Genomic DNA, 13,531 nt, shown 5'->3' on the forward strand with positions numbered 1-13,531 from the left:
CCAGATGTGATGATGCGGTGATGTAAGCAGAGGAGCTGCTTCTATCCATTCTCATCCTTTTCTATCCCAAGATGATAGCTGCATTTTGCACCTTGGTTTGATTGACTTCAGCTGAAATCCTGGATGCTGTAAAACCTGTTGCTTGTTTTTCCAGATCCTCTCTGGATCTTTGTTCGTATGGTCTCTTTTATAAGACATACATAATCTTTGGCCTGAACAAAGTACTTTGCCATAAGGTAACAACAGCTGAAAAGGACTGGAAAATGCATAGGTTGAATTCCATTCATTGGATTGTCTCACTTTTCTTGTTCAGCAGCAGGTTTATCTACTTGCCTTTGTTTAATCTGCTCTTTCTTCTTTTTCTGAATTGCCTTGGGAACTTATTAATTTTTCTTGAGTTAACTTACTGGATAACTGAGTAGTCCTGGGTCTATACATTGTAAAATGTATGTATTAAAAAAAAAGAGCTGATTCAATTTAAATACTTATCTTGGCTATATGTTTAATGCCTGATCTCAAATTTCTAGTCCAGATACTTGCTTTTAATTAAGAATTATTTTTTCTGTATGATAAGTAATAACTTTTTAGTGCACCTGTTAGTTACAACAGCCTAAAACAAAAGCAGAAGAGGGAAAACGTAAAAAGTTGAATTGAAAATTCAGTTCTAAGTCTGAGAAGACAAATAATGAGCATTTACCTGTTCTAATGCTTGTCTTGGATCTCTCAAAATATTAAAAGTGTCAAGTCAGTATCATTTGTTCACTATGGCTTTATTTAGCACAGGAAATTTCAAAATTATTAGCTTATGATTTCATTAGTACAGAGTGTTGGGGGTTTACTCAAAAGTTGAATTTTTAAAATTAATGTTCCAACCCCTGTTATTACCCAGTACTTATATTTAACTTCTGTACTGGATGACAGTGAGAGATCCAGCAAGGCACTCATACCTTGTGGTAGTGCTGTATAAAGACAGGCTTTCCCCCAGCAAGTGGTCCAAACCCGTTATCTCTTTGTTTTCTTTGCTGTGAAGTGCACAGCATATTGTAGCAACAGTGCTTTCTATTATGTACCTTGTTCTGAAGTGGAATAGGCTGGAATTGTGACAAAACTGGAAACAATATTACCAGTATTTCAAATAAGACCACAAGGTTATTTTGACTACTTGAGAAAACCCACATTTTGTATCTTACTTGAAAAAGAAGAATGTACCCGCTGCCCGCAGTACTGGGTTAGCATAGGCAAGCACTTCCAGGTGCATTGTAATAGTCACCCCACACTACTGATAGTTATTGCCAAATAGTATTTAAAAAATTGGTTCGTTTAAAAGCCGCAGGAGCAGAGCGTGCAAAATAGAATGCAGAAAATAAGAACAAATCTGAAGAAAATTGCAGTTTTAGGACTCATTCAAGCTGACGAGTGCAGGAGCATATGGACTCTCGGGTGGTACCGAGCGACAGAGCCGGAGTCTGAGCGCGTGCCTGAGGGTTCGGCTCCCCGGTTCCCTCCCGAGGGGCTGGGGAGCGGCCAGGGCCCCCCTCCAGCGCTGACCTCACCTGGTTGGAACTAACGGTTATATGAGAGGGGGGCACGTTACATGTCGGCAGTGTCTGATCTCGCTTCACAGCGGCTTTAAAAAGCAGCTTCTCCAGAACTGGACGCTGTACTGCAAGAACCATGTCAGTTTTTCCCAAGCACATGCAGGGAAGATGATAGTAAGGTCTTAAAAAGATATGTTAAAAAAAATCCTCAGGTATGTGTGATAGTTATTATAAAGGACAACTATTTCTAAAACAGTAATATTAATGTTCTTTTAAATTCCTAAACTAAAAGGATTTTTAAAAAAATTGCTACAGGAGATAAATGTCTCTAATAAGAAAAAACCCAGCACAAATAATATTATTCCTACAATCTTTTCTGTCCCTAGATATCAAAGTATTTGATCTAGTTTGCCTTGCTTCTACTAGGAGTATCCAGGGAGGGAAGGGTTTGTGAGGAAAACCAGTCTTCCCTTTTCCTTCCTTGCAGCCGTTTTAATTTTTAGTTGGAATCTGAGAGCAGCTTCCTCACTGGGAGGCACTCGCTTTGGCAGGCTTCACAGTCTGTCATAGCTGTGGCAGACCCTTCTTTTCCAGGTGGGCAAGTGGGAATGCCTGCGGGAGGAATGCAGCATCTGACAGGGCAGCATCCCAGCGCCCCGAAGGGGAAGCGGAAACATGCCCCAGTGTTTGTACGGAACATACATAATTACCTGATACTCCGATCTGAAAAAGAGTCAGTTGTACATACCTGGTGTCAAGTCTCCACACCAGATCTCCACCAGGGGAGATCTTGCCTGATTACCAACTGACTGCTTGTCAGATTGCCAGTCAGATCAGGAGACCACTACAACCCTTGGAAATGGAGAAGTGTCTGTGACCTCTGCCCCTTGGCGCTGTGACAATACTGGGTGGGTACAGTCATCCGTCCCTGATAATATTGCAGGAGGCTTCTGGCTTGGCTTTGTTCTTATTTGGGTTTTTAAAATTTTGTCCTCGGTGTAGCGATTGTCTATCCTGGAATAAAAGAAATATCTAGCACTTTCCAAAGAAATGAAATCAAATACAAAGTGGCCTGTCATATCAGCCAAACAGCAAATAGGATTATGAGGTCTTTTCAGACCATAAATGGAGATCGTTGGCATATGATATGCAACAAAGAGAACTGCTGTTTTAATCCGTGGTTGATAGGAAATGCTGCAGCTAATCCTAGGAAAGGGAGAAGAGCGGTCATCCATGAATCTATAAATTTAAGAGATGAGAGCTGTGTTTCAGGCTGTTACAGAAAGACTCGCAATAGAGAGATTAGCTTTGAAAATTCAGCAGCCACAGTCTGTTCAAATGCAAAACCTGGAAAACCCACTTGTTTCTATGGCAACGTATTAGGATCTTATTTCATTTTATCAGCAGAGGTCTGCAACAGGATGGGGTTGGAAATAATTCCTCCACCCGAATACTAATCTTTTAGAAATCTGATTGGCTTTGTCTGTTTTTCGTCAGCACAACTTCTAATTCTCTGTTGTTTACAAGCATGGACATGTTTTTATTTTAGTATCCACAGTGCTATATGTGGTGGAAACAAGAGTTTGCTCTGTAAGTTAACAATCACGTTTTCATTGTGTTGTACTACTAACCGGGGAAGGGTGAGTAGGAATAAAGTGCAATAACTTCTCTTTGTTCCTACTTTTATCTTAGGCATTGGTCAGTGACAGAGAATCCTATTAAATTACTTTTACATAAAAGCTTCTGGTATGCACCGAATTTCTCTAGCTCATTACAGAGATTCCTGGGTAATGAACACAAGAGTTTTATGACTACTAAAATCTGTTTACAGAGATCATTTCAAACACTCCTTGTAGAACATCAGCATACTGTCTTTCACTTCATGAAAGTGTAAAATAACTGATGTCAGTGAGTGGATTGGTTTAGTTAACAGAAAGGTTAAAGATAAATAATTAACAGTGTAACTGGCTGTGCCAGAACAGGGCTACAAAGCTGATGGCTGTAAACCCACGTTAAAAATTTCTATCACAGAATGGTCTGCAGGTCAGCAGCGGGGCAACCAAAGAAATCGATCCATAAGCATCAGACTTTGTAACTGTGGATTTTAGGGAACTGCAGGAAGGAAGCCTCGGGCACTCATAGATTGCCACACTGAATTTTGCTGTCCTGCCACCGTCTTTTGTCTTGCTGCTCCCAGCAGGTAGCGGGCTCTCACTCCTGCCACGTCTCCAGAGAGGTCACTAGTGAATGGTCCTATCCAGAAGGACAATCAAGGAGAAGTTCCACCAGCTTCACAGTTTGTGTAACTCACTGAAGAGGTGCGAGGTGTGTATCCCCCTGGTGATGCTCGTGCATCTCTGCGAGCTGGGCAGGCTAACGTGATGCCAGCAGAGAAGAGGTGGTAGCCAAGAGGTTCTGTGTGGTGCCAACCTGAGTATGAGTTGGTCAGGTATTTCTGTAACACACTGCACTGCATTCAGAGGCCAGGTAAAAAAGTTACAGTGAATAAATGCACTGCTGAAATTACGCTACCTGCTCCAGTGATTAATAATTCCTGACATTCAGCAGACACCACTTTGGACTCTGCCTAACAGCTCTAAATCTTCAGGACAGTAGGGCTCTGGACAGATGGAACTAGGGACGTTGCATCCATGTAGTTGCCTTAACAACCAAATTTGTAATCACCTCAAAGAATTAAATCAGGTTTGTGTGGCATGACCTATTTTATGTAACACCATCTTGACAGGCATTAATTATGTTCTCATCCGTTAATTCTTTACTGCTCAAATCCTGTATCAACTTTCTGTTATTTTACCTGATTTATCAGGGATAGATGTCAGGCTGGCTGGTTGAGAGTTACCTGGGTCAACATTCTCTCTTTAAATATTGGCATAATGTTTGCATTTTTCTTAATGTTTTGAAATATCCTCAGTATTCCAAGACATGTTGAAATTACCGTTAGTTAGCTAATGATGTGATTTTAAAATATTTATTCCTTATACAATTTATTTAATATTTTTTGTTGCAAATGTGTGTCTTGGTTGTTCAGCCACCACATTTTCATAGGCACATCCATACACTGAAGACTTTGCACTTACTCTGCATCAACAGCTTGTCTTCATCTAGTAATGTCCCTTGGCGTTACTCTCGGCCCCTGTACTGACAGAAGTTTATTTCCTAGTCTCTAGCTTCCTGTGTGACATTTTCTCACTAACAGTGATTGTTGTTTTCCTTTTTATTGCTATAGTTTTTATTGTTGCATTCTCTTTTTCATCTTCACTATAACAGACTTTCAAGCATTGTTATAATTATTTATCTTCACTATTGGTTTGCAGACATTTCCCTAAATCTTGTTTAAACAAATTCTGAATCCTTTTTAACTGTAATCTGAATTTCTCCCCCCCCCACCCCGCTTTACACCCATTTTGCTCAAAACATAGAAATTTAGAACTTTGAAGCAGCAAAGGATATATGCCTTCATACTCTGATCTGTGCTCTGCCTATATTCTTAGCGGATATGTTGAGGACACTTTAAACCTGGAGCGAGGGTCTTCCTGTCAGGACCAGTGGGTACAAATATAGCTCCAATTGCCTAAAGCTGGGCTTGTAAATCACTGTGAAACCTTTAGAGGAAAGAATGAGCTGTACCTGCTTCAGCTGTGCATGCAAGGGTCTTGTGGGATGTTCTTGCTTTAGGAATGCTGGGTTTTATTCTTATTTTGCCCTTTTCGTTCCCTCCAGGATTTAGTTTTACAAATTGTTTCCTTTTCCTTTCAGGATCTTTGTCTCCTTTGAAATACTCTTAAGAGTATCCAAGAACAAACATTATTTTCTGTGATTAAAGTTTTAAACAACCATACCTATACATATATATAGTGTATATGTGTATATATATATATTGTGTGTGTGTGTGTATATATATACACATTATCTACATATGGGTGTATGTATGCATGTACTCATATAGCATGTTTGCTTACCTGCAATTATAATATGTCAGAAAAAAATAGTTAAATATATTGGAGTAGTAGCAAAATAACAGTGTTGTACTTCTGTTGCTAAGTGTAGATGGACAGATGTTACCGAGAGCACAATTAATACTCTGCTCATGTCCTTAAGCCAGAAAGAGTTATATTTAATTCCTGAGAAGTTATATGGGAGAAATTAACCCAGAATTAAAGACTCCAGGAAAACAGAAAGCATTTGGCTAGTCTTAATAGAACAAGAACCCTATCGTGTTATCCACATAAACCCCTTGGAGACTTAGCCCAGGACACAAAGCTGTGTGCAGCAGTCCGAAACCACAGGGCAAAGAGATGTTATTCAGGAATTAGCTAAGCACCAACCGGGGCTGACTAGATCACTCCTCCAGCAGCCCAAAGTGACCATGATTACCAGCTCAGGCTCAGTTTTATCGTATGTCTTATGGCTATGTAATTCAAGAATGTGGTTGACCTGCACAAGCCATACCTCAGATCAAATCCCAGTTGCTGTGAGGTGGTTAACTGGAGGGCTGGGTGTTCACAGACCTGCAGCGAGGATGGCCGGACACTGATGAAGCAGTAGAGGATGGTGGCTTTGTCGACCCTTTCTTAGTTTTGCTCCTCCCAGGTGTTCCAGAGAGCCCTAAATGCAAGTGGTTTTCCCTCATCCGTGGACATCTCAGTTTCACTGGTGTTGGTGCAATATTGTGCTTCTCACTGTGCTACAAGGAGTGGATTCTTAAAAGTTTTTCTCTATCAATTAGTATTTCAGAGTGAATTGCTTGTTACCTCAATATTTGCTCAGGAGGTTCAAGGCCAGATGATTTCTCAGTGTGTTTTGTTTGCATAGGTAAGTCAGGCTGTACCTACTCGCACTGCAGAGCAATTGCTTTGAGATTTGTGACTTCATGTGTACAGCACTGCATCTCTCAGTGCCTGCCTGTAACGAGCAAATGGAGTGAACCAGGCTTCATTAAACTTTTGCAAAACATGGGTGTAGAATTAGTCATATGTGATTCAGGATGACTCCATGTCCATGCTAGCCTTCTGTCATGATGTTGCTGTCCTATGTAGTGATTAAATTAATCAATAATAACTTTTTAAAGCAGTCGTTAGTTTAAAAGCCTGAGGAGAGAATGACTGTTAAAATAATTAGATTTCCAGCTCCAGTTTCCAGGTTAGGATATTATGGACACATTTGTTCCTATCACATTTGCTTTGTGGTTCAGTATGAATTTTCAATAGATGACTTTGCGATAAGAAAGCAGCAATTCAGATGCAATTATATAAACAGTAAGATCAGCCTGGAATTAGCCTGGAGAGTATAAAGCACACACTGAGCTCGTGCTGGGTCACTGCCTCTCCCAGCTCCAGGCAGAATCAGGTTCCTGTAATAGGGAAGAATTCAGCTGACGAGAGGTTGGTCTTTCCAGACTTGCACTGTTGCAGCTACAGGGTAAACCAGACTGTAATGAATGGCTTTTGCTGTGGGAAACTGACAGCTGGACGAGACTAGAGGGTGATGTCCATGTGTTTGTAGACACTGTCATTTAAAGTCTGTAGTTTAGAGGCTATGGAGTAGACCCTGGAGTTGTCTCAGAGCTAACCAAAGCTTTGTTCTCAGGATCCCCCAGCAGGTCTGAGAAATGCGATCAGCACAACAGACAGATAAAGTGGGGATTCAATGATTTGAACTCTTTGCTGATATTCTTTATTGTAATTTGCTTGAATCTGTTATTTAATTCTTGGCAGTGTTCCCATTTCATCATGCCTCTAAGCCAACTGGAAAGTAAAAAATATAGTGGTATGACTGATATGCACTGCTGTTTCTTTCTCTCTCTCTCGAACATTTTATAAGGTGCTTTCTTTATAAATTATTAAACCAGTGAGATTATTTTAGCATCTCTGGTTAATTCTAGATCTCATGTTCTCTCACATATGTCACATTTTCAAATCCTTTAGCTCCTGTTATTTGTGTGTGTCAGCATTTTATCACTCATTAGTGAAAAGTTCCATGTAATATGCTTTAGTGGGAAGAAAGAGAACTTGTTACATGTTGTTAATGGCCTGTTTGCCCTTCTTTTCTGTTTAGTGGTTAGTATTATTTCAGTTAAAGGTCTGAGACTGGAAAGAAGTTGTTAGGCTGTAACTAGAAAAGTTAAAATTACTTCTAGTTTGTGACTATCATAAATATTCTTGTCAAAATCTGAGAAAAGGGCTGGGAAGTACATCTGATTTTACTTCGGGTTTGTTTGTTTTTCCCCCATCTAGCATGAGTCCCTTCTTTGTGATGTCTCTCCTCTTTGGCCTGACTTTCGGTCAAACAGCATCACTTTGTGCTCCTTCTGAGTACATAATCCACGTGGAGAAAAGGGAATGTGCCTACTGCCTGGCCATCAACACCACCATCTGCGCTGGATTTTGCATGACTCGGGTACAAGGCGTTTACTCTGTTTTGGGCAGTTGTTGCTATAATGGCCATCACTGCAAAACAAGTGCCTGTTCTCCCTGGGAAACTCTGTGTGAATGATCCAATTCTAATAGTGTTTCTCACAGACAGAAAAACCATACCATCATCAGGTTTTCAGGTTAGCTTTTGGCAAAGGTATGGCTGAGAAATGCCAAGCCTCTGGAACTAGAGGTTATGACATCAGTGGCACAGCAGAGAGCTGCTGGCTCTGCTGCCTCCGTAGTCAGTCTGTGGGGTCAGAATGGAACAGGTGAGAAGCAGATTCTATGTAGTCACTCTTGTTTAAATGACTTGGGTAGCTTCTACCCCCATTACTGTTATGACAGCTGGCTGGGGAGAATGTCTCGCAGGTATATGCCAAACACTGCACTTGAACTTCACTGTTCAACGCAGCATTTCAAGTTCCACCCCGGTCAGGAGGAAGCCAGCACCCACTGCAAAGCACTGCTGGCACTCTGAGCCAAGCACGTTAGTAAAAACATGTCTGCAGGGGTAGAGAGCCCCAGTCACATGCAGATTCAAAATCACAGATCTGAACAGAAGTACACTGAAAAAAATCAGAGCTAGTCTAAGTGTGAAGAGGTTTGCTTTCTGCACATTTCAGAAAATGGCAGAGGAAGTCTTCAGGCACTCATGTACGCTTCAGTGAAACAATGCGGTTTTTTCTCTTTGTAGGACAGCAATGGCAAGAAGCTGCTACTCAGAAGTGCTCTGTCTCAGAACGTGTGCACATATAAAGAGATGTTCTATCAAACAGCACTGATTCCGGGCTGTCCGCATCACACCATCCCTTATTACTCCTACCCTGTGGCTGTGAGCTGCAAGTGTGGTAAATGTAACACTGATTACAGTGACTGTGTCCAGGAGAAGGTCAGGACAAACTATTGCACTAAACCACAGAAGCTCTGTAACATGTAAGCCTCCATCAGAATGTGGTTGAAATGTACCTCTCTGCTCACAACTAAACATAAATAAAAGTGTATTTCGTAACAGGTTTGCAAACTGGTGTGCACAAAGTTTTATTCTACAGATGTATCACTAGTTACCTCCATTAACTGGATATGCTGTGACATGCACAGAAGCAGAATCACAGGACTGCAGGTTTGTATTTAGAGCCCACCTGTAATTTACTTTGGGGGAGAAGGAGAAATGACTATGTGTATGTATAAGTCTTTGCTCCTAAATCCCTGTTATTTTGGGAAGAGATGCTCAGAGACAAAATATTTTATATATTTCAGAGTTTAAAAAAGGCAACGCATACTCTTAATATTGAACATTTTAATTAGATTTTGACATACACTTACAGCTTTCATATTAGCAACAGAATTTTTCCATACATAATATTTTTTTGAGAACCCTAGCTTCAGTGTAGTCAACTGGGAATAAACACATACAGTTTGCTCATCTACACTCTAGATCTGTCGTCACCTCTGTTGTCTCGACCTATGTGCAGCAGGCATACTTCATGTCTCTGCACTAGTAGAGTAAGTCTCTTTTCTATTGAAGTACATTGTTTGAAAAACTTTGTGAGCACTGAAGAATCAGTGAAGCTTCAAATCCTGCTACTCTCTTCTCCAGAAGGGGACTATAATGCCATCGGGCTTAAAGTGAAACTCAGAAAAAGCTCTTTTTCCCCACACAGGTCGGCTGGTCCCTTGTGAGTGGAAAGGGGCGCTGAGTCCCCACCTTATGTGCTGAACATGCACAGGTGAGAAGTGCAGACCCAGGAATAAAGAAACAAATGTAAACGAACCAAAGTTTCCTTTCTATGGAGATTCCCCATGAGTGCTATTGTTGCATTAGACCTGACGACTTCACAGCAAGCTATGGTTGCCCCAAACCAGTCACTGAGAATGAGAGCTAGTTTCCACCTGCTTTAAGTGGCTCCAAAACGAAGTGGAAGAGCTGATAGAATCCAGCGACAGAGTTGCAACTTTGTCCCTCACGTCTATTACCTACAACAGGAGTGATGAAATCAGTTTGTTAAATTGTCCCTGCTCAAGTAAATGTGACCTCTGCTGATCCAGGAGCGCTGCAGACAGCAAGCAAGACTGCACCGAGGCATGAGCAGGGCTGACAAAAAATAAAATTCTCCATGTGTTACAAGGTACTGTGATGCTGAAATGAAGCAGAAAGTAACTTATTTCCTTACATTTTCTCCTGAAAATCCAGTTCTTGCTCTTCTTCATCCCTCATTCAGGATGAAGCCGGAATATTTGATGTTCTTGCCACCTTCCGTAGCAGTATTTCTATTCCCTCATGCAATCTCTTGTGAAAAGTAGCAGTTACTAGCCTGCACCTCCCAGACACTAGGTACTAGCCCTGAAGACACCAGTCGCCTACTCTCCACCCGTTCTCATCTCAAGAATTCTCTCTGCCTCCCCCGCACGCCAGAACCCATGTAATATGTACAAAAAAATTACCTACACGGAATGTAGACCTCAAGCAAAGGTACAACCTGAAACAATGTCAGCTGCCACAACACCTAGAGCCTTAAAAAGAGCCTTTTTTGCGTAGAAGTGTGAAAGTTAAATCTTAGCAGAAACATCAAATAATTTTTAGAAACAGATCCTGGAACCAAACACGTACTTTGTGAGGATGATAAATAGTCAATTGCCTACTCTCCTAGCATCTTGTAACTGAGTTTTCAACATCTCTCTGGGAAAGGTGACAATGACCTGGCATGTTTTCAGCACCTATGTCCTACCACCTTCTGTTTACATAGAATAAGCCCTTTCTAGGATAGAAGGAGAAAAGATGATGAAGTGGTAATATTATTCTTTTGCAGCAGGAATAGTAAAGACAAAATAATTTAGTTTGCCATGCTTGTCACATGTAACCTTACTCCCACGTACAGGAGCAAATCTAAACAGTAATTTCAGCCTACTGATATATTCAGTACCCAGCTCTAATACTACACCATGCTGCATCAGTTACGACCCCAGCAGCACCTGTTTGTGCCACTATCATCTATTAAACAGGCTAATTAATCCCAACTCCATTCAAAGCATGAGAAAGAAATACATCAGTCTGGAAACATCTTTTCTGACCGACAAGATGAATTTTTAACCTGATCACCAAAGTTTACTCAGATTGAAATGCAAAGCACATAATGACAGACAAGAAATTGTCAATATGTGGCAAACGATCATATTCCTAGTTAACACTACGTACTCTGCTGTAAACCAATTACTACTCATTTTTATAAAACTCTAACTTCAATTTTAAAATTAAATATTACATTCAGAAAGCCCATTAAGGTGAATCAAAGTACTTAATTTAATCAAGCTGAAAATCAAAATTCTGACACATACAAAACATGAATGATCTAGAATATTAGAAGTGTTCCCATCCCTGGCCAACAAGTGTCCGCACTGTCAGCTTGGCTACATTCTCATGAGTTACCAGGGTCAAATTAACTGTGACATCTAAAAATACTACTGAGACACAAGGTATATTTTTTCTGTTTATGCGAATTTATGTTTAGAAATATGATTGTAGCTCCCAGTAAATTAGATATTCCATTCACATTTTGCTTGAAACAATAAGTAAAGGAACCGGAATTCACAGGATACAAATATGAAATTTAATTTTCTTAGAAAAATCTTGCTTTCAATTTTGTAGCTTTCAGTAGCGTTCCTGGAATCTGATACTGTTCCAAACGCCTTCATTTTATTTCAACTGCAGTAAAGCCTCCCTGAAACACTAAGGGAATCTGCTTGGTGGCTGTCCTTGAGCAGGGGGGTTGAACCTGATGACCTCCGGAGGTTCCTTCAGGCTCAACCCATCTGGTAACAGCAAAACCTTTGTCCAGGGCCACGGCAAGGATAAGCTGACTCTACACAGGGCATGAACTGTATTTGTCATATGTATAATTTGGTGATAAAGAAATGCTTTTGGAGGCAAGGCTTGAAATTCTCCAAAAACACACTTTAAAATCAATAGAAAATCCAGAGAATTTTGCAGGAACAGTAGGAACTCTACTTTCCTAAGAAAGTCTGGTATTTCCCAGCCCCCAGTGCAGCTGTAAACACAGTGTAGTGAGAGCAGGCTGAAGAGCTGTGGACTCCCAAGTTCCCAGCAAATAGCTGCAAAACGAACTGCTCCCCTCTGCTTTGTGAGGAGCATTGAGAATTATAGGAAAAAAAAGGGGAGTAGGTATTTACCCAACAAAGAAGCCATTATGTTAGCTAGTAAACAGCAAAGAAACAACAGTCAGCTTTAGGATCAGACAGTGTCTTCTCAAGGTACCTGAGCCTTTAAAAAGGGTATTTAGCACATGAAAATTTAAGTCAGGTTGCTATTAAGCAACACTTGAACTTAGCAAAAAAAAAAAAAAAAAAAAGGAACTAGGCCTATTTACAGTAATAAGCAGCACTGCAAAATTATGATACTGCTCCCTTATGGCTGGGAGCAACAGATTTGTTTTCAGTGTGAACATATGGATGCAAAAAGCAACAGTCCACCTTTACGTTAATGCCTGTGCAAAATCACTGAGAAGAAAGTAACTAACATGACTTCTTTTACACTTAAGAAAAATCCTATTTAAGACATTTGGGCTGTGTTAATACATCTACTTAAATCTACATTTACATGCCCTCGGAGCACTTTGTCCCTTTGGCCTTTCGGCAGTATTTATGTTGAACTTTAAGACCCTCAGGTCCAGTGACAGCAATCTACTGAGATGATGATTCCTCAGGGTCAGGTGTTTGTTTACTTTATCCTAAGATGCCTTTTCACACAACTAAACAATGGATTTGCAGGCAATCCTAACAGCCTTACCTCTTCCCAGCTTAGTCCTGGTGAGGAAGTCACAGAGAGCATGGGAGCTCGGAACAGAAAGTAGGCTCGTAGGGGGCTGGGTCGATCAGAATCCACAGAGGCAAATTCGTCCTTTAAACGCCATCGGCCTTCTCTTCAGCACCGGTACTCCTGTCGCACTGAACGTCAGGCCTCTCTTACCTGGGAGAGGCCCGAAAACTGGGTCATCCTCTCGCCCCAGCTCCTGCGCCGCTGACGAGCCGCTGACCAGCTTAGAGCCGAGCGCCCGGGCCTCCCGCGCCTCCCGCCCCGGAGCGGCGGCCGCGCAGGGGCCGGTTCCGAGCAGCGCGGGCCCCGCCGGGAGGAGGCGCCGCCCAGGCGCCAGGGGGCGCCCCGCGCGCTGCCCCCGCCTGGCCCCGCCCTCCTGCGCCGCTCCCGGCGGGGCGGGGCAGCGCGCGGGAGGTGCGGCCTGGGGGCGGGGCCGGGGCGGGGCCGGGCCGCCTTCCCGCCTGCCTTCGCACCGCGAGGAGCCAATGCGGAGCGAGCGCCGCCCCAGTGGGCGGGGCCGCTGCGCGGCGCGGGTCCCTGGAGGCGAGTCGTGACGGTGCGGCGGCTGCTGCCCCCTCCCCCGGTCCCGTCCCGTCCCCTCCCCTCCCCGGGGCCGTTTCCCGGGGCCCGCCCGCGGCCATCGCGCCACTGAGGGCCACGGCCGCCCTCCGGCCAGGTCGGCCCCGCAGCCCGCGCTCGCGCACCGGCTCGAGGCGCCGCTCCGGGCGGGC

The 13,531-nt window shown here is 42.6% G+C and overlaps 1 protein-coding gene across 1 annotated transcript; it reads left to right on the top strand.

The window, feature by feature from the left end:
* The first annotated feature begins 7,793 nt into the window (after positions 1–7,793).
* On the top strand, positions 7,794–8,909 carry TSHB (thyroid stimulating hormone subunit beta). Its single transcript, XM_074925631.1, has 2 exons — positions 7,794–7,955; positions 8,667–8,909. The coding sequence occupies exons 1-2, from the start codon at positions 7,794–7,796 to the stop codon at positions 8,907–8,909; spliced, it is 405 nt and encodes a 134-aa protein (XP_074781732.1).
* The last annotated feature ends 4,622 nt before the right edge of the window (positions 8,910–13,531 follow it).

This window comes from Athene noctua, chromosome 23 (genome assembly GCF_965140245.1).
Source record: "Athene noctua chromosome 23, bAthNoc1.hap1.1, whole genome shotgun sequence".
Classification (NCBI taxonomy): domain Eukaryota; kingdom Metazoa; phylum Chordata; class Aves; order Strigiformes; family Strigidae; genus Athene; species Athene noctua.

Bases quoted from the DNA above. Each gene is read 5' to 3' on its own strand.
- TSHB (XM_074925631.1), top strand. From the start codon at position 7,794: ATGAGTCCCTTCTTTGTGATGTCTCTCCTCTTTGGCCTGACTTTCGGT. The intron at 7,956-8,666 runs GTACAAGGCGTT...TTCTCTTTGTAG, and splicing joins CTGGATTTTGCATGACTCGG to GACAGCAATGGCAAGAAGCT.